Below are 23,111 nucleotides of genomic sequence, written 5' to 3' on the forward strand. Positions count from 1 at the left end.
CTTGGTATCGCAGTGATTAAAATTAAATAAATATAAAAATTTATGTATTACTTATTTTTATAACCAAACATTATCTCATATTATTTTTAATAAATATTTTCAAACTTTGACTTCTTTTGTTTCATATTATTATTTATATTACAAACTCATATCTAATATTATAAAATTAGATATCGTGTGCAAAATAAGTAAATAACAGTTTTGTCAATTTTGATGTTACTGTTTAAATGACAATTAAAATAAYATAAAACTTAATTAATAATAAAATTTATGTAATTAATTAATTTGTATTTTATATGTTAATAATTAATTTTTTAATAATCAAATTAAATATAAAAATTACTATGTATTAAGAAAACGATAATTAACTAAGTGTACTGTACATTTAATTAAATTATATTTAAATAAATATTAAACATTTTTTGTTAGTGCAATCTTTAGATTTTTGATAGTGTAATCATAAACTTTTTGCGATAATAAAATTTTAACATTAATAATATGATACTTATATTATAGTAGACTTTATTTAATAAAAGTTAATGCAACCATTGTATGCAAACAGTAAAGGCTTTTTTGTTTAATGTTTGCTTTAAAAATATTATTTATGATATATTATTAAAATTAAATTATTACTATTAATAATATTGAACAATGACTAAAACTAATAATCAATTTTACAATAATAGCGATCACCCGATAGACCCATATATATCAACACAAAATAAAATTGAAAATTTGGACAATAGATCCACTAAACGACTATTAATATTTGTTTATATTTCATTTACAATATTAAGTATTTATATATCATGGACATTTATGTTTGCTACTAAACATAATAGTTTGTTGGATATATTGGTATGTTTTAATTTTTTAAATTATATAATAATAATAATTAAATATATTTTACAATTATTTTGTATAATTTCTTAAAGGATAATAATAGTCCCGAATTCATAGCCACTGATGAACGAAGTAGTGTTAAACCGGAGGACATTTCGACAAACCTAACAAAAACAATGACATCTATTATGTCTACCGAACAGATGATACAATCAATTATCAATCGGACCGATAAAATCAACGAAAAACTATATTATTTGAAACAGGAATCGTCTGAAAACAGGAGAGACACACAACATATCACCGGAATGTTAGCCACAATGAAGGCATTGATTGAGAAAGAGATTACAAATGTAACGGAAAGACAGTCACGAATGGAGGACGACTTGATTGATGTCAAAAATGATTTGTTTGATATCAATAAAAATATTAGTAATATTAGAGACATATTAACAGTGATTAACAGTGATATCAAGTCTTTATTACAACAGTTTAATCATTAATTTCAAATATTAAGATTATTTCTGTTAAGAATATTCATTTAATTTTCAATAAATATAAATATATATTCTTGAAATAGTTTTTTAATGTATATTTTATTTTCAATTAAATTATTTTAAGTTAACTTATTCTATATTTCATAACAATTCAATTAAATGTAAAATTTTGTAAATTATTATGTTTTCCAGATGTAATAATTTTTATGAAATAGTTTTCATTTTTTCAAACCACTATTGTTATAATTATATTGTACCATATGTTGTATTTGAACTATTCATATTTATTTTAATAAATAATTATTTTGTTATATATTAAATAGTTGCTATTTAACATATAAGATCTATTAGGATTTCAATAGTGCTATTTAATTAGAAGCCGGTATAATTTATTATAAAATAATGATAAAACTTWATTTAATAATATTATATGCCATAAACTTTCGTTTAATTAATTGTCAAACTAATACAAGTGATATTATTGAGTTTGATTTAGTCAATCAAATTACAAATGATAGTCAAAATAAAACATGTGATGACATTCAAGAGGCAATTGACRTATACTGTTGTTGTAAGAAATTGTTAAATTAATTGTTAACTAAATATTAATTAAATTGCATTACATTTTACTATATAGTAGATACAAAAATTGAAGATATTATAAATGGTTAGTATTTAATGTTAACAATTGTTGCCATAATTCTAATCATTTATTTATTTATTATATATTATTTTGTTTTAAAGAATTTGTTGGTTATAACATTTCATTGTGTAATATATTCAATCAAACATGTATTAATCGTAAATGTAATTTGGATAATACACAGTTATGTCAAACTGACTGTCCATTTAAACAAACTTTAGATGAGTGGTCTTTCATTGAAGATTATATAAATAGTGGTATAAGTAATGAGGAATTGTTGGATATATTGCTAAACTTCACATTATATGAAAATAATGAAAATCAATTAAATAACAATAAAAATATTAATTCATAATTTTTTAATTAATAGATAATTAATATAAGAAATATTTAATTATATATTTTTAATTTTTGTATTTTATAATGCCGAAATTAATCTATAAGTTCAATGAAACTTTTTTTTAAATGTATAATGCATACAAAAAATACAATGTGTTTTAACAATAATAAATAAATGTAAACTCTGTTATGTCAATCATAGCTAATTGTCTAAAACAGTTTTTATTAAATTTAAACAAATAAATTAAATAAAGTAAAAATAAWATACAGTATAATATTTTCAAAATTTATTTTCAAAATTATTCAACAGTTAATAAAATTATTGATTTTAAAAACTAATTAATCTATTAATTTAATTCATTATGAATACACTGTCAATTGTTTTATTAATATATTTTAATTACTTATACAATGATATTATCGCCATTGATATTATAGACGAAGAAACAATATCTGATGAAATTATTCAGATTATATCTCATGACTCGTGTGATAAACTAAACCACGATTTAACTGCATTTTGTTGTGGTTTGATATCAATATTATTAAAATTATTGTTAAAATTATTGTATTTGAGTTAATTTTTTTTAACTTTTTTTGTCTAAAGCTTCTCAATCCGTATTGACAGTCATTGAAAAGTTTGTCGGCTTAAAGAGTCAACAATTTTGTCCGATTTATAAGTCCCAGTGTTTGAACAATAAATGTCTGACAAAGTTATGTGAACCGAAATGCCGTGAATTGAGTCCTGAGAACAGGGAGTTGGAGTCAAAGTTATTGAGCGGTCAGATGAGTGAACAACAATTGTTTAAACAGTTAATGACAGCARCTTTTCAAGACATGGATAATAATAATAATAATAATAATAATCAGGAATACGGACATACATTGGATGACTATTACATAAAAAGACGTTCATTGAATGCAATTATCAATATTATTGCAAATAAATAAATTAACAAGTTTTTGATTAAATATATTATACTAATATATAATTTATAAATAAAAGTCAAAATTAAAATCTGTAAAAATTATTTAATAAAGTAATTTATTTATTTATATAAACATTGTCAACTTATTCATACACAAATAAATTTATATTATATTAAAACAATAATTTAGTTTTCTTTCCTTGAATTTTTGTTGATATAAAATAACGTGGGGCATTTTATATTACAAATATTGTCATGTTTTTCACATCCCTGTCCAATGCATACTTGTTTGTAGTAATTGCAATTTGATACAAGAGTTAATTGTGGATCTAATAGTTGATATAAATTAATACAATATTAATAGTAATACACTTTTAAATCCAGCAGTAATATTACAATACTTACTGCAACAATATTTYACAATAAATGTTTTTAAATATTGACACGACCCTGGTAATGGCTTGAAGATCAATTGGTTATTTGATTTATTGCTTAGTGAATAATTGTTGAACAAAATTATTAGAAATACGACGATTAAAATATTTTTCATTTTAATAAAATAACTAAATAATTATTATTGAAATATTGGTAAAATCTTTTAAATTAAAAAAACTTTAATTTATTATTATAATATRAAATATAGTAAAATGTCAAATAAACTGTAATTTATAGTATGATTATTTGTTTCATTAATATAAACTCTAAAATAAATGTACATTTTTTATATTTATTATTATCATATTTTATTATCTCATCCGTAATTGTGAGAATTTTAGCATTTTGTGCATTTTATTATTTAAGTTATAAAAAACGTTTGTCATTTAATTCATATTTATATATAAAAATTAATAWTTTATATCAATTTGAAACATTTTATTAATTGCTAAAGTAGTAGTACAATATTATTACATTTTTAATAAATCTTATTTCTAAAATTAAAGATCATAAATATAGATCATATTAAAAGTGAGTTATAATAAATTATTTTACTTAAATAAATTAATACTGATTACAAAATAGGAAATATAGATAAATTGGAGATCTATCAGTTAGATTATGTACTCAATTATTTAAATATAAATATTTTGTATCTATAGTATTATGGAAAGTGCTTTAAAAAATTGTGCATTTAAATAAATACTTCAAAACTATCCTATATATCGTATAATTGTAATAGAGGTTTGAAAACTTTTGATTATATTTCCGGAAAACTTTCCAAAACCTTAATGAACGGCCATAAGAAAGAAACGGTCCTTTTGTCAGACTTTCGTTTCTTTATAGGTGTCGGAAGTTTAGAGCATTTATCAGAGTCTAAACAACAAAAATAATTATCATATTATTTAAAATTTAAAACATTATAATATGTAATAATTCATATAAAATAAATTGCAATTATTTAATAATATTKATATRATATTTATAAAAAAAACTTGCCGTCAGTCCAGTCGCCACACAATGTATTCATAACATTAGTGAATATATCGCTCACGTATTCAACATTAGCTTCAATGCGTTCATCGGTACAAATGCTATGTTTTTTAGCTGACGATCGCATACAACCATAAATTTTGTAATATTCACTGAATTCCATCAAATGTAAAGTTTTTATGTTTATTATAATAAATTTAAGTCTTTTATAAATAATTATTTATAACATACCAACAGGTTTGAGGTATTTTACGTTTTTCCGTATCATAATAAATGCCCTGAAGAGCATCGATATACTTGTACTGACACCGGGCATAGTCTAACTGTGCTGCGTTAGCACAGGGAGATCCATAAAGTAATCGTCGCAATCGTTTAGAGTCTTTACGGCAAAGACTTTTAATCATTTGTTTTGTGGTAAACACTATGATTGCTGTCAACTGTTTCGGCAAATCTTTCATACACTTAGTCTTGTATTCTTCAATCTCTTTAATTAATTCAAATTCTTCACTGATTTATTGAATTTTAATAAACAATGAATAATATTAAGTAAATTAAATCAACTTTTATTTTATTGTAAACTAATATTTTTAATAAACAAAATTCATGATAATTATAATAATATGTTAATAATAACTTACTCGCAAAATTGTCCAACTTCATCAAATTTTTCTGGAAACTTGCGATAATATTTTCCAACATTCAGCGCTTTGGCCATTGCTATGTCTACCATTTCCAGTGCTGTCTCATTGCATATAAACTTACATTGAAAACATTGTACATATAATAATAATGATAAAATTAAAATTGTAAATAATTTAGTTATTTGTGATGCTATTGATTGTGACATTTTGTTTATCGAAAAAAAGTTTGGTTAAGAATATTTGAGTTTTCAAAAAGCCTGTAAAACACACAATGTTTTTATACTATTTTAGTTTTAGTTATTAAAAGTGAGAGATCATTGATTTTGAGTTAATTGAAACTAAAAGTACACCCATTTCTGAACACCTAATTTGTAAATATTGTATAAAAAATGAAATTTTTGTTAAATATTTTCAGGTATCATAAAATTGATTGTTTGCTGATTTCAATTATTGTCCATAAGGTTTATTATTATGACAACAATTATAATAATATTGATATTATAAAATAACCGGATAATAGCTAACATATATCCGTTTAATGAACTTTTTATGATATTTACATTTTGTGCCTCAAAATTATGCGATATTTGTCACGTATTAGCTATTATTTTATGTGTTAGTGTTTTATACTAATGATTATTGACATCAAAACTAAATATTTCAAGTTTAACAAAAAAAATAATTTCACTTTATTACTATTGTATAATAATATATCTTATGGTCAAAAATATTATTTAAATAATCTCATGTTGTTGATATTCAAAATTATAATTTACATTTTTTAAATTTAATGATATTAAATAATTAAATCGTTTCTTTTAATAATTATTCTTAAATTTTAAATATTTACTTTTTATAAAAACATATAATTAATTTTTACCATTAATGAAGCATAAAATTTATACACTTAAAGTATATTAAAATTATATAAACACATGTTATAATTGAATTAATACATTAAATAAATAAATAACATACAAAAATATTATTTGTAAAATTTTCTAACATAATTATTTTAATATCTAATTGATTGTATATATATATAAGTGGCCTTCAAAAATCACATGAGATATAACTTAATGTCACTTAAAATTAAAGATATTTACTAATTATAAATCATAGATTCAAAACTATTATTACAATAAATGATTGATTTATTTGATTGACTGATGAAATTATTTAATTCAAGTTTTAGTTTGCAAAATAATTTACTTTAAGCTGTTTTTTAAATTAAACAATTTATTTATTTCATAATATGTTATATGAAATAATTTATTATTGTTAATAAACTTAAATATTTGCATTCACAAAATAAATAACTGCTAATTCTGAGTTTAAAATACAATTAATGTTATTAAATATATTTTAAAGATAATTTATCATTTATTTAATATATTAATAAAGTTGTCTAATAGTTTTAAAATACAATATTTTAGTTTTTCTGAGTCTGAGAATATGAATATAATTTTAATTTGTTATTTAGTTATTTAGTTTTATAGTGCATAAAATATATATAAGATTATTAGTTTTGTAAAAAATATAATTTATTAATAATAAAAAAAATAATTATCGTTTTTCACAAATGTCTGTAATAAGGTAATATTTTTTTATTTGAAAGTATAATTTAAAATATTTTTTAGTTTATTTGTAAAATAAATATTTAGAATATTGAAAATCAAATTAATAAAATATATTAAAATAATAAAAGTCTAAATACTATATTTTGATTTGAATTACTATAAAAATTTTCTTTAGATATAATTATAATCAATAAATAAGAATTATTTTTAAAAAACATTAAGTTATACATTTTTTAATAATTAMTTAAATTGATAACTTATAAATTCTTAATAGTAAATTTAATATTTAAATTTAGATTTGTTTTTAATATTATTTTTATATTAACTATTAATAATAACTGTTTTAGCAATAATAATGAATAATATTATAAAATAAATTTATTTATTATTAAATTGAATCAGAATTTATATATTATTTTCTAATTTTTTATAGTTTGACAGTAGTGTAAATATACAGTTTTCACTTACTTTAATATAATATAATTTATAAATTATTGAAATATACTAATTATAGATTACAAATACCAATGTATAGTACAATTTACTATAACTAATATATTTTTAATTTTATATCAATGTACTCTATATTATATAAAAAAAYCCTTGAGTAAATTAGTCAATAATTATAATTTTTACAAATTAAATAAAATCTATAAAAAAATGGAAAAATACTATAATTAATTTATCATTATTTAACTTACAGTATAAGTTTATAATTAATATTATCAATTATTTTAATAGTCTAATGAWATATATAATAAATAAGAGTTCTTTAAAATTATATACAATGTATATAATATTAATGTATAGACTGTTATTTTGTAATTAAGTGTATTATAATGATGTTATGATGTTATGATGTTATGATGTAAATATTTAAAAAACATTTTGACATAAACAAAATTTTATCATTATTAAGAAATCAAATTATTTTTAACATATAATTTTAGTATATAAATAATTAATATAAATAAATTTTGTTATTTTATTAAATAAATTCTAATTAATTTTAATAAAAGTAACTTTTATGTAATTAGAAAAATGAATTATCAAAGGTAATGTAATTTATTAATTATTATTTAAATTGTTATATTTTTATACATTTATTTATAATTAATATCTTATTTGATTAATTTATTATAAATTTAATAATTTTGATTAAAGATTAATTTTATTAAGATTTTTTATTATTTACTTAAAGACTATAATCAAATTAAGTTTCTAAAATAATTTTTAAATATTATAATTTGAAATAAACTATCAATTATTATTGCAATAATTATTAATTATCTATTTTTAAAATTATAAAAATTATCACAATTTAATTTAAGCTTAATTGTTGATCGGTTTGGTATTTWTGGGATGTTTACTACACCAATAGTAGCGATATTTGTGTTTTATATAACGCGTTTTTATATGAATTTACACAAATACCCCCCGGGTCCATTACCATTACCATTATTGGGCAATCTTTTATGTAAATATTAATAATATTTTAAAAATACTATAAAAGTATCCACAAATTTATGAACAAATATTTTTTATAAGTATTTCGCAATTATAAAAGACACTGGAATATTGAGTTAATTAAATTATATAAAATTTACGGTCCGGTTATTACTTTATGGATCGGTCCACAACCGTTTGTTTTCATTGGTGGTGTGGAGGCTAAGGAGGCGTTTAATAAAAGTGAATTATCTGGACGACCCCCGTCTGACTTCGGTATTCTTGTATTTTAATAAAATTTTAATATTTTGTTTTTGAATTAATTATTATTTCCACCGCATAGGCAATGCTTTTTCTAATGATATATATCAGGACATTGTGTTCAGTGATTACGGCAGGTGTTGGGAAAGCCTACGGAGAATAGCACACCGAACCATTCGGTTTGATTTATATCATATTTGATTTATAAATTATAATATATTTCAAATAATTACAATTATACAAATAAATTATAACTAAAAATAAATTTCAGTTATTGTGATATTGAATATAACGGTAGAATTAGATAGAAATAAAATGCAATAATTCATATAATGAYTGTATATCTATTGTAAAGTATAGTAGAAATACTGTGAATATAATAATCACATTAAATATATAAAYATAAATAATTAATTCAAAATATGAATCAGTAGTTTGTTGTGATGACCTAACCTGAGGTTTGATGGCATTTGTTAAAACAGAGTAATGAAAATATTAACAACAAAACTTGGATTAAACTAAAATATTTAAAACTATATTTAGCTAAACAACTAAATAGTAATTAATTARTATGATTTTAAGTTTAATAATTATTAGTATATTACTCGTGTAAATAAGTTATAATTTACAAAAATTATGTAATTATGTATTAAGTACATGGATCTACATAATYGTATWTATTGTCAATGTTACAGTATTATTATKATACTGTATTAATAAATATTATAATGTATTTTTAAAAATCTTCTAAACATTTATCAGAAAATATGCCAAAACTGAACAATTGTCACAATTGTGTGATCAAAATGTCAAACGATGTGTGGAATCGATTAAGAAAAGAGAGGGAATTAATCAACCATTTGATCCTAAAAAYTATATCTACAATATATTTGCTAATGTTATCGGTTCAACAGTTTTTAGTCAAAAGTATAGTATTTATAACAATAAACAAAAATATTAAAATTTATATTAAATTATATTAATATTTATAATTAAAATGCTTTAAATAGTTTCAATGATGTCGAGCACATAGAGCTTCAAAAGTTTAAGTATTGTAGTACTGATGTTAACATTGAATGTGGAAATACACTCTTCTTATATGAGTTCATACCTGCGCTGCGATTGTTTATCAAACATCCATTGACTAAATTTAGACAATATTTTAAGGATATTATAAAATATACAAAAAATATCTATGAATCACATAATAAAACTTATGATAAGAGTGTAAAACGAGATTTTTGTGATATACTTATAGCCGCTAAACACGAGGCCATTGCTGAAGACAAGCAAACGGCTCCGTATTTTACAGACAATAACCTAACGGCTATTTTGGTCGACTTGTTTATGGGTAATGTCATTAAACTGAAACTATTATTGATTATATAATTATTGAATTAATTGATGAATAATATAGCCGGCACCGAGACATCTACTTCAACGTTTACATGGATGCTATTGCTTATGGCTTATTATCCAAAAATACAGCAAAAATTAAGAAATGAAATAAAGTCAATGCAGAGTAACCACATGCCAATTGTCACCGATAAATCTAAACTCAATTACACAATCGCTTATTTATACGAAACATTGAGATTCAGAAACACTGTACCACTTGGAGTCTTTCATAAAGCTTTGGTCGACACTAAAATTGGTTTTAATTTATTAATTATTTAAAATATTATGTGATTAACAATAAATAATTATATTTTTATTAAATCAATTATTTAGGAGATAAATATCCAATTCCTGTCAATACAAATGTTGTTTTACATCAATACTGTATATTAATGGATGAGAAGAGTTGGTCGGATCCACATCTCTTCAAACCCGAGCGGTTCCTCAATAATGACGGAGTTTTACTCAACACTAAACCCAATGCATTCATACCATTCAGTTATGGACGTCGTGTCTGTCCCGGAGAGGATTTGGCCATTAATGACATGTTCTTCATTTTGGTCCGATTTTTGCAATTGACTGATGATTATGACATTGTTTTATCCAACGATAACCCAACTGAAGAAGATTTAGAACCAAATTGTGAAACACTTTTAATTCAAATTCCCAAACAATTTCATGTAATGTTAAAACCAAAAAATAATAATATTATTATTAATTAATTGTTTCAAACAATTACTAAGGATATAATTTTTTAAAATTGATAAAATATAAGTAATCAATTTATAAGTTATACTATAATATACAGTATAATAAAGTAAATTGTATTAATAATTGTAAAAATTACATTTGACTAAGTTGTTAAATAAATTTATGTTCATATTATTTCATATATCTATACATATAAATAATTATTATATGAAAATAATCTCAAAATAAAGCAAACATTGATTTATAGAGAATACATATAAAATAAATTATATTATAATTAGTTATAAACTTTTTATTAAATGTATTGCTAGTGAACGCAAAATTACATACTTTAACTGTTTGGCTGACTTGCAAAGCATTTTATTTTAATAATTTTTAATAAATAAATTGAATAAATATATACAATATTTAAAATATATAAATTAAATATTTTAAAATTAATAAAACAAATAATAATTAAATTTAACTATTATAATATATATTATTATTTTATTGATAATATTGCACTAATTAAAGTGATTTATTTTTAATAAATGAAGTAGTACTTAATATTTAATTTAAATAAATCAAATAATGATATTAAATATTTTATAATTTTTTAAAAACAGTAACAATTTTAATAATTGTTTATTTACATAATTATTTATATACAATATTTTATTCAGATTTAAAATTTACTGGATATCCAGTGGTCTAAGTTTAGGTAATTAATGTAATTAGTTTATGTACTGTTTTATAGTGTTTACAAAATTAGACTGATTTTGTATGAATTATATCTTTTTTAATGTTTGTTTTTGTTACAGTATATTATGTATAATTGTTATCTGTTTTTGTCAAATAAGTGGAAAGTGTTTTTAAAAGTAATATTTTTGTTAAATGTTTTATAAGYATTTGTGTTCAATGTCTCACACCTGGACATCACTGTTGTTAGTGTTGTTTGTGTGAGCATATCATGTATACAAAACGTGACAATAAAATCAAATATCGAATAAATCAAAAATTCTATAATTAAGACAACTTAAGCACTACAGGAGTATTGTGCTAATAGTGCCGGTTATAGTCATGAAATCATTGCATGAAAAGCTAAACGATTAACTCATACCCATAATACTCATAAAACATCTAATTAATCAATACTTTCCAGTTATTAATGGCAATGCTATGAATATAATATTAAACAGTATAGCGAATGATATATTATAGTTATAACAGTAATGATAAAAATCTATTCATTACAATATGTTATGTTGTAATCAATTTATATTTACAATAGATAATAAATTAAATCATTGCATATTTTTTGTTAGTAGTTATTTTATTTATAATATTAATTTAAATTCAAATAAACAATAATTTTACAAATAAACTAAAATACTATTAAACAATAAATTTTTAAAATTATAATTATATTTTTACGATAGTTTTATTCTCTTAATACAATAAGCATTAGTTTAAATTATTTTAATTAGTCATATAATGTTTAATAATATATAAAAAGTTAAGTAAAAGATTTGTTTATTTAAAAATTGTTTTTAAAAAGCTGTTAGATGATAAAAACAATTTTTATCATAATTTATTAAGCTATAAATTAAAGAGATTATTATATTATAATTTTATACATATAAAAATTAATTTTGTATAAAATATAATATTTTAAATAATTTATAAAACTTTAACAAAAATTCATTACTTATATTGATATAATTGAAAATGTTTTTCCAAATGTAAAATTTTATTTTTATTATTTGATAAATAAATTCTAATTTTTAATATAATTTATAGTAGTTTGTAATTATAAAATATTATTTTATTTTATGCATATTAAATAATCTTGCTAAAATAGCCAATTTTATTTAAAAATTATTTATTTATATATTATCAAATAAAGTAATATTTGATATTTATTACAATTATTTATACATAAGATTTTAATAAAATATTATGATAATAATTTCTAATGGATATTATTTATTAAATTTTAGTTTAATTTTGGAAAATTTTGGTGGTTATGGGATATGGACGACAATAATARTGGCTATTTGTGTATTTTATATAACMCATTTCTATATGAATTTACACAATTATCCTCCAGGTCCATTACCATTACCAATCATAGGAAATGTTTTGAGTAAGTTTATTATTTTATTACTTATACTAATATTAGACAATAAATTGTAAATTTTTTGTTATAGGTGTGTGTGTGTTATAATTGTGTAGTAAAACAATTTTTTAGTAAATATATTACACTTAATTAGATAAAAATTAAATTAATGATTTAGATTATAAATTATTGTTATTTGTAAATATTTATTACTTTTTTTCAAACACTACTTACTTTTAAAGTGTTTCGTAATTATAAGAAACACTGGAATTTAGAGATAACTAAATTAATTAAAATATACGGTCCGGTTATTACCGTATGGATCGGTCCGATACCGTTTATCTTTATCGGTGGTGTGGAAGCCAGGGATACCTTCAATAAAAGTGAAATTAGTGGACGACCACCATCTCAATTGGGTTTACATTTAAGATTATAAAATAATTGAATTATATAATAGTAATATACTATTCAATAATAGGTAGTATATTTTGCAATGATAAACATCAGGACATCATTTTCAACGATTACGGCCGGAGTTGGGAAAGCCTACGGAGAATATCGCACGCAACTATTAGGTCAACTATTCAATAGTTATTAAGAGATTTTTTTTAAAAAATGTTATATTTTTATTATACTTTTTTAGGAAATTTGCGAGAACCGAACATTTGGAACATTTATGCGACCATTTTGTTAATAATACTATAAATCTAATTAAGGAAAGGGAGGGAATTAATAAACCGTTTGATCCGCGTATCTATTTATACAATTTGTTTGCCAATATAATTGGTGCAACCGTTTTTAGTCAAAAGTACATTTTTGTATTATTTGATTAATTAAAAAATATATATAAATTACACTTTTATTTTTTTTTTAGTTTTAATATTGAAGACAATGAGTTAAAAAAATTTAAATATTGTACCACAGATTTTAACGTTGAATTGGGAATCAATTTATATTTATATGAGTTTATATCTGTACTGCGATTGTTTATGAAAAATCCATTGATTAAATATCGACAATATTTTAATGATATTATGAATTATGCAAAAAATGTATATCAATCACATCATAGCACTTACAATAAGAGTGTAAAAAGAGATTTTTGTGATATACTTATCGGTGCTAAACACGAGGCAATTGATGACGACAAGCAAACGGCTCCTTATTTTACGGATAATAACTTATCGACGGCAATGATTGAGATATTTATGGGTAAATTAATTATAAAATGTTTTTATTATTATAATTTTCTTTACAAAATAGCGGGCACTGAGACATCTGCTACAACCTGTCAATGGATGCTATTATTTATGGCATATTATCCGGAATTACTAGAAAAACTAAGAAATGAAATAATTGAATTACAAGGATATGAAGTACCAGTTATTGCCGATAAAACTAAACTCAATTACACTATGGCTTATATTTACGAAATGTTAAGATTTAGAAATCCCGTTCCTCTCGGAATTTTCCATAAAACTATGGTTAACATGAAAATTGGTATTTTTTATATTAGATTAATTAATATTATGATTGACTAAAGTTATTATTAATATTTATTATTCCCAAAGAAGATTTAAACAAATTGTATATAAACTTAACTCTATTTATTCAAAAATATAGTAATATTTACAATATTTACATAAAATAAGTTATTATCTCAATTCTTTATAATGCTTAATGATTTTATGTAATTTCTCAAATTAACTAACTTTAATATACAGTATAGTCATAGATTTTGTAACTGTTTTTGTAGAAATCATATAATTTTTAGTATTTTTATTATTGTTTAAGAAGTACTACAAGTAATACTTATAGTACTTTCAATAATAGTATATTATTATATTATTATAAAAAATTTAAAGATAATTATTAGAAAATTTTCAATGTTTATTGTGATTAATTTGTTTATATTAATTAAATTATATAAATATTTTTAAAAACATTGCTATTTAAAACATCTATAGAATTAAATATATTTATCTTTCTTTTGGGATTCAATATAATAACGTAATAATTAATATACTAATTTTAACTAAAKTATAACAATAATAACACTGATTAGWTAACATAAATAAGATATCAATTAATGTTATTTTTAATTTTATAGTTAATAATTTGTTTAATTTAAAATATTACTCTGACCATGAAATTAAATAGATAATCAAACAATTATCTATCATTTAAAATGCTAAACATRTGATAAATTTATATATAAACTATTTATTTATTTATAAAATAGACAGTGGTTTTACAATTCCTGTCAATACAAATGTTGTTTTACATCAATACTGTATATTAATGGATGAGAAGAGTTGGTCGGATCCACACCTTTTCAAACCCGAGCGGTTCCTCAATAATGACGGAGTTTTACTCAACACTAAACCCAATGCATTCATACCATTCAGTTATGGACGTCGTGTCTGTCCCGGAGAGGATTTGGCTATTAATGATCTGTTCCTTATTTTGGTCAGATTTATACAATTGACTATAGATTATGACATTGTTTTATGCAATGATAATCCAACTGATGATGACTTAGATCCCAATCCGGAAACACTTTTGTTACAACTTCCTAAACCATTTGAAATTATGCTAAAAACAAAAACCATATAATATTTCTAATATTCTATAGTTATATATATCAGTGATATTAGAAAAATGCTAAATAATATAAAATTATATATCTTATAAAATTTACATTATAATATATGTATTTACAGCTATTTAATAATTTTTATAATAATTTTGCCTATAAACTTTATCATTTAATTATCATCGATTTTTAAAAAACTTTAATATCAATATATAATAAACTTAACAAGTTTTAAATATACAAATGTTTTTTTATTAATAAGTAATAAATGTTAGGTTTGTAAGACGGGATTCGGGTCGCTGCGGAACTTCGGCCTTACGCGGAGCCCTTATCCACACTGACTGCCGGTTTGTGGAGGAAAACCGCAATCAGGCCTTACAGGGGGGGRTATCTCGATGGTGTCACTAGCAAGCTGTGCGAGTCCTACGATTGCACACACCTATCTTTGTAGGTGATGTCCCGGGCAACAGATAGTTAGACTCAACCAATTGCCCAGCAATTGGTGGCCACTTATGATATACACGAACAATAGGTTTAATGTGTTTTATTAATTACTTAAACTATTTACATATACATTAAATTATTAGTAGATATTATACGGTTATAATTAAATTAAATTGTAGGCCAACGGGCCATTATAGCCAACACGTGTTTATACACGGCTTATATTTACGGCTTCCCAACCATATAATTATGCGACTGTTTTAGTCGGCTTACAAAAAGACTGATGTTCAAAACTGAGATCCGGATACAAAACTAGTAACAATACTCAGGTTTTGAACCTAAAACTAATATATCAAAAATAGTTGTAATTCAACTATTTATATCAAAATTAACATTATACTCAAAATACTAAATATCAATATTACAAATAATTTTACATTAAATTATATGAGAAAACATAAACTTATATTAATAATTATTATATAATTGTGGCCTTAATTCCGCAAAACCAGCGGTTTGTCTTTCAGGTTAAAGTTCAGTAATAAAGTTTTAAATACTATAATTAATAGTTTTTTTATTAGACTTTCGAATAGTATAATCTAATTGTTTATATTATAATAAAATATTTATAACATAATAAGTATAACTAATGCATATAATTATTGACTTTGAAAAATGCTTATCATTATATTTATTATTGATATACACGAGGACACAGCTGTCAATTAATAAACTGTTTTTATAATTGTCAACATTAAAATATACTGTACTTATTAATAAAATATACAATTCAATATACTGTACATACTGTATCAAAAATACAATATAATGCAAAAAACAATACAAATAACTAATATTTAAATTTGTAATTCTTATATATTGTTTTTKATTTAATACTATTAATTTCTAAATTTTTATAATACACACATTTATATAAATCATTGCAGTATTTAGTATATAGATGTTAATATAAATTATTTTACAGTATTGCTTCAACTTTACAAAATATAATACTAAATAATTAGAAAATTAGAATTAATAAAATTGAACTAAAATTGAAATTTATAACATTAAACATAATTTAAATTCGTTTTCTTATTAATCTTAATTAATATAAAAAAATGATAATTATGTCTGCATATCAAAAGTGTCTATAAATTTTGTGTAATTATATTTACATTAACAAAATAACACATTGACTATATTATGATATAAAATGTTTAGTAATACATTTATATATATAAAGTATTATATCTTAATTATAAAATATCTTCATTTATGCTAACTTTGACACTAAAATCTGATATAAATAATTATTTTATTAAATTGTATGAAATTTATCTAAAATGTATTTATATTGCTTTGTATAGTATAACGTTATCTATGATGTGTTTACTAAATTCAATTCCTTATTTAATACATAGAAAATACGCGAAAAATACGGATAAATTGACACTTTTATGCAATCAATTAGTTAACAATATGTTAATATTGATTAATRAAAGGGAAGGCATTGATCAACCGTTTAATCCTAAACTAAGATTATATATTTACAATTTATTTGCCAATATTCTGGGTTCAACTATATTCAGTAAAAGTATGATATTGTTTGTTATAATATTCTAATTGAAAAAAGGTTATTATTTTTTAGTTTCAATATTGAAAATAAAGTATTACAACAATTCAAGTATTGCAGCACTGATTTCAACAATGATTTGCGAAGCAATGTATACTTATATGAGTTTATTAATATACCTGTACTGTAATTGTATATTAAACATTCATTGACTAAATATCAACAATATTTTAACGATATTATGAAATACATAAAAAACTATATATCAATTACATCATCGCAAGTATAATAAGATTATAAAACGAGATTTTTGTGATATACTTATTGGTCTTAAACACGAAGTCATTGCTGATAATAAACAAACGGTTCTTTAATTTACAGACAATAATTTGTCGGTCTCTATGATTAATCTTTTTCTTTGGTAATTAAAATAAATACAGTATTAATTTTGTATCAAATTAATATTTATTTAAAATATAATATAATATTGTATTTGTGATTATATAGTGTATTATTTTTTATATTAATAGCGGGAACCGAAACATTGAGCACAACCTTTCAATTGATTGTCTTATTTATGACTTATTATTCGGAAATATAGCAATAATTAAGGGAAGAAATAAAAGTATTAGAAAATAAAATGTTATTTATTTTACACAAAACAAAACTTGATTATACAATAGATTAAATTGCAGAAAGCAATGGTTAATATAAAAACAGGTATTTCACTCATTTTCTCAATTATACTGTATTTAAATACTGTATATATCTATAGTTGAGTAATTAAATTACATAATATTATTAAAATTTGTTATTTAGAAAAATATATAATTCCTTTAAATACTATTTTAGTGTTACATTAATACTGTATATTAATGGTTGAAAAGAGATGCATACCTTTTAAGACCAGAGCTGTTCCTCAATGATGACGGAGTGTTTAATCAACACTAAACCCAATGCAGTTATGGACGTCATGTGTCTGTCTCGGAGAGGATATGGATATCAATCATCTATTTGTTGTTTTGATCTGATTTATACAATTAACTAATGATTATTACATTGTCTTATCAAACGATAGCCTAACTGATCATATGTTGAATTCAAGTTGTGTTTAGAAATTTGTTCAGTTTTCTAAAGATTTTGAAATTATTATTAAAATTAAAAATTAATAATTTTATTAAGTAATTGTATTTTTTAAATAAGATATTAAATTATAATATATAACAAATTATTATCTCTTTTTAATGTTATTAATATATATGATTATTGTTATTGTATTTAGTACTTAATATTAAAAAAACATTGTTAGACATAATAATAAAATTGTAAGTTTAACTTATTATTTACACAGTTTTATTAGCAATTAAACAAATATTTTACATATTGTAGTAATTATTGCAGAAAATTTGCTAAAAATACGACCTGATGTATATTTCTCAGCAATTTTGAATTATTTGTTATATATACAAAACATTATTATTACAAAAGTTGTATTTATTAATAAATTAGTATAAATTAATTTACAAAAATTAATTGGTTATTTTTATTTAAGTTAATATTTAGAAATATCACAATGAAAAATGTTTTATTTGTGATTTATGCTTTACGTCAATATATTTTAATTTTAGATATATCCTGGAAAATCAATTTAATTAATCAAAGAGTTAATGAATATTGCAAATAAATTTTTATTTGTTTTACAAAAAAATATGCTATAAATTTTAAATATGTGATATAACATTACAGTATGTTCAATATAACAATAAAATAATTTTAAAAATTAATATACAAATATATTATAAAGTATTAAATAGGACATATATGATAATCAATCAACAATAAAATATTTAAATGTCATTAAACATACTTATTTAAACTAGTTAATTTTAATTTACAAATTACATAATAGAAATCAATTGCATAATTTTAGATGATATAAATAGAGAGACAATTATTAATTTGAAATTATAAGTTACAATAATTACTGTTTAATAGCAAAGTAACTAAACATACAATTTGATTACAAAAATGTTGAAATTGTTTGCTCTGATCCTAATTGTTGGTTTGGTGTCAACCCATGTCCTGCCAGACAATCATTTGGAAAGCGATGAACACAACAATGAAAAACCTGATGAGCGATGTGGCGGTGGATTCGGTGGTGGATTCAGACGTGGTTTTCCCGGACGTTTTGGCGGCGGTTTCGGTGGATTTCCCGGCGGAGTAGGTGGACCCGGTGGCATACCTGCATTTGGTTAAATATGATTTTATTAATTAATAAGATTATTGTTGTAACCTATAARTTTAAAAATGTCTAAATTTTTATTTCAAAATTATTCTTTAAATATAATTTATTGTATTTCTTAAAACACAATTAAATTATTTGAATAAATTTTAAATTATTTTTTTAGTATCAATAAAATTATTTAATTATTATAAATATAATATATACTAAATTAATTTATTTATTCCTGTATTAACTATTAGTCGATTATTTTATTTAATCAAAAATAATTAAGATAATAATTTGTTTATGTTTTAAAAACTGTTAATATTAATGGAAAATAGAAATTTCTAATATAATAGATTAGTCTTAAAAAATTTCTTTTATTATTAAAATATGAGATCTTTATATATAAATTTAAAATTTAAAATTAAAAAATTTATAGCTAATATTATACTATATTAATAAATTTAATACTGTAAAGTATTCATTATACACTACACTAATTTACAGTACACATAATTTATATACTAAATATTTTTCTATTTACAATATTAATGAATATTTTATATTTATTTATTAATCATTAATTAATATACAACAAATAATAAAAATAAATACATTTATAATGTAGTTTTTAAGTATTACAAATCTTAAAAATAATTATAATATTTTTTAAAAAGTAGTTATTAAAAAGATTATTACATTTATGTATCATAATTTTGTATTAAATGGTTATATTAATAAAATCTTTAAAAAATAATTAGTTTTTAAACCAATTAGTTTGTTTGACAACATCAGGAAATGAGTCAAAYCGATAAAAAACAGGAGGTGTCGGCAATTGTGGACTATATTGAATCTCCAGGTTCTCTAATGTTTTATCTAACTTTAAAGCAAGTGGTGGCCACTGAAATTACTTCTCATAATTTTGTACGGCATTTGCCATACTTGTGCCGCATTTTCCTACAAAATACTCGCGGCAAACAATTGTCAAGTTTTCGGGTAAACACAACAATTCTGGCCATAATTCGTGTGCTGGTAGACGTGACCACTGATCATATCGGTCGCCGATATCCACCGATCGTTGCCAACAAAAGCTAAACTTAAATGCAGTTTTTGGTATACTGTTGGCCAATGCGTTGAGTGTAAGCAAAGTTAGTTGTGATATTTGAACTCCACATTCAAACAAAATATTTCTTATGTGTTGACAATTATTTAGCACTTGACAGACACCCGTATCGGTTATATTCAATACACAATATGGTGTGCAATATATCCTGAGATCTACTAGAAATTTCAGGTGTGATATGCTATACAACGACTCATTAGAAAGGTTTTGTCGAGTTATTAGTTTTAATTTTTGAAGGTATGGACAGTTGTCGTGAATCTCATTCATATGTTCATCGCTTAGATTTGTGTATAAAATGCTTAGTTGTGTTAAGTGTGTCAGTGATTGCAACGATTTTAATGATCCCAACTCTATGTCAGTGCACCTGAGCGTCAAATAAAGAGATTCCAGTTTCACCAATGACTGTATGCTTATAAGTACCGGTGCTGATGGACATCGTATACTGTCCCTGATTTCCAGTGATAAGTGAATCAGTTGTGGACAGTTTTCGTGCAATATGTTTGCACCTAATGTTAAGTCCAAATCAAGTGCATTGTCTGATTCAATAATTAAATGCAAAGATTTCAATCCTTGAAACTGTGCTATAGTTTCAAATGTTTCATCTAATTGTGTGTAAAAAGTGCTAAATTTAAGTCTTAGTGTCAATGATGTGATGCGATCTCTATAAATATCGGCTAATAGTATGAAATATTTAAGACATTTATCTGAATCAATAGAAACTGTGACTGAGTTGACATTAACCAGAAACTCACTGTAAACTATAAGTACTGATAGCCCGGACTCTATAATGAAATAAAAATTATTATTATTTTTAAATGACAAATAAAATAATATCTAAAAAATACTTAAAATTTTGACAGTTTTTTGAAATAATAAAAAATTAAATTAAGTGCAAACCTGAATGAAACTCATCATTGGCTAACTCCCGGAGTTTAACACTTGTCAAACAATGGCCACAATTATCAGTAATATTGTTGAGCAGTTCCCGACGGACGGGTTTCATGTTATGAAAACGCCATTCAATTGTTTCCAAGTTTTGACAGTTTTTCGCCAAAATCATCAACACTTCACTGTCACAAACGGGCCATAGTTTTACGTGTCTTAGAAAATGACATTTTCTGAGCACTTGTCGCGACACAAAAAGCCAATACCTATCCTGTCTAATGATTTCACTGTTGGGAAAAGCCTGTCGTGGAATCGGGTAGTCGATGGTGTTTACGCTATTATACATCAGTCGTCGCCATTGAGTGCAAACACACTCTAACCTCAACCTGTCCTCCCAGCACAAGTAGCTCAATATATGTTGGCACAGGTCATCGCTGAAGTCAAACGCTTTTGGATCAAAATCGCTGCTCAAGTATGACATGCGATATATTTTCGGTAAATTCTTGTTTCCGGGGTTTTGTGATTCACGAAATTTTACGATCAAATCATTGTTATTATTGTTATTCTTGATCGGCTCCGGTAGATAAACATCACGTAATTCACTCTTAATATAAGAGTGTTTTCCAGCACAGGCACCCATAGTTTAATGTTTTAGCTAATAATAATTTTTTATAATTACAATATTCTTAAAATTTTGATATTATTTTATTAATATTTTATAACTAATTATCAATATTTAGATATTTATTTAAAAATACTTTCTCAAAATTATGATAATTTTAATCATTATTTATTATAAAAATAAAGTATTTAATGTTTATTATTTAAAATTTACAGATATTATATTTTATGTTAAAAATACAGTTAAAAATATTTTAATTAATTGTAAGTCTCATAAGTTATATATTAAATATCATTTTGCCCTTGAATTATTGTATTTATTTAAAATATAAATTATTAAATATTGAATATATGAAATAATGCCAAATTTGCCACGTGGAATTTTCAATAAATTTAATAAAAATAGTAACTTTTACTTACTTGTATCCAGGCAAAATAAATTTGTTATTTATTAGTTATATTAATAACAAAATAGAAAATTTAAAAACATTCAAAAATGCTGAAACATATACAATAATATTACATTTATTATTATTATTTATACTACAAAATTAATTATTGATATCAATTACATAATAAAGTAAACTTTTTACTGATATAAAACAATAAAAACTAATATAARTTATATAATATACTGTAAATATATTAAACATTTTGTATATTTGACATATATTTTATTACTAAATGTACATATTTTTGGTCATTAATTTAAGTTCAAAATATATRTATGTTTTCTCTCGTTTTTTTCATTCTCGGTATATGTCATTGAAATTTATAGATATTTTCATATTAAGGCTGTCGTATAAAATCATAAATAAATAT

At 22.1% G+C, this 23,111-nt stretch overlaps 4 protein-coding genes across 4 annotated transcripts; 3 read left to right on the top strand and 1 right to left on the bottom strand.

Moving 5' to 3' along the window:
- The first annotated feature begins 544 nt into the window (after positions 1–544).
- LOC128953816 (uncharacterized) lies at positions 545–4,368 on the top strand. The gene is made up of 5 exons (XM_054299337.1): positions 545–858; positions 936–1,308; positions 2,761–2,850; positions 2,930–3,232; positions 4,349–4,368. The coding sequence occupies exons 1-5, from the start codon at positions 652–654 to the stop codon at positions 4,366–4,368; spliced, it is 993 nt and encodes a 330-aa protein (XP_054155312.1). The 5' UTR covers positions 545–651.
- Positions 4,369–8,262: 3,894 nt separating this feature from the next.
- On the top strand, positions 8,263–11,661 carry LOC128953817 (cytochrome P450 2B1-like). The gene is made up of 9 exons (XM_054299338.1): positions 8,263–8,377; positions 8,449–8,622; positions 8,690–8,786; positions 9,370–9,534; positions 9,618–9,672; positions 9,832–9,958; positions 10,025–10,261; positions 10,339–10,685; positions 11,605–11,661. Exons 1-9 carry the CDS (start codon positions 8,263–8,265, stop codon positions 11,659–11,661), a joined length of 1,374 nt encoding a protein of 457 aa, XP_054155313.1.
- Positions 11,662–12,404: 743 nt separating this feature from the next.
- Positions 12,405–15,433, top strand: LOC128953818 (cytochrome P450 2B1-like). The gene is made up of 8 exons (XM_054299339.1): positions 12,405–12,440; positions 12,699–12,844; positions 13,060–13,233; positions 13,296–13,392; positions 13,461–13,625; positions 13,692–14,029; positions 14,081–14,317; positions 15,060–15,433. Exons 1-8 carry the CDS (start codon positions 12,427–12,429, stop codon positions 15,431–15,433), a joined length of 1,545 nt encoding a protein of 514 aa, XP_054155314.1. The 5' UTR covers positions 12,405–12,426.
- Positions 15,434–20,491: 5,058 nt separating this feature from the next.
- LOC128953636 (uncharacterized) lies at positions 20,492–22,793 on the bottom strand. Its single transcript, XM_054299140.1, has 3 exons — positions 22,710–22,793; positions 21,681–22,323; positions 20,492–21,565 (listed from the first exon to the last, which is right to left on the bottom strand). The coding sequence occupies exons 2-3, from the start codon at positions 22,306–22,308 to the stop codon at positions 20,568–20,570; spliced, it is 1,626 nt and encodes a 541-aa protein (XP_054155115.1). The 5' UTR covers positions 22,309–22,323; positions 22,710–22,793; the 3' UTR covers positions 20,492–20,567.
- Between the last annotated feature and the right edge of the window lie 318 nt (positions 22,794–23,111).

Source organism: Oppia nitens, unplaced genomic scaffold (assembly GCF_028296485.1).
Source record: "Oppia nitens isolate AA-2021 unplaced genomic scaffold, nextdenovo-longstitch-racon4-pilon3 scaffold23_pilon_pilon_pilon, whole genome shotgun sequence".
NCBI lineage: Eukaryota > Metazoa > Arthropoda > Arachnida > Sarcoptiformes > Oppiidae > Oppia > Oppia nitens.

Coding starts and splice junctions, on each gene's coding strand:
- LOC128953636 (XM_054299140.1), bottom strand. CDS start 22,308: ATGGGTGCCTGTGCTGGAAAACACTCTTATATTAAGAGTGAATTACGT. Junction 21,566..21,680: donor CAATGATGAGTTTCATTCAG/GTTTGCACTTAA, acceptor ATTTCATTATAG/AGTCCGGGCTATCAGTACTT.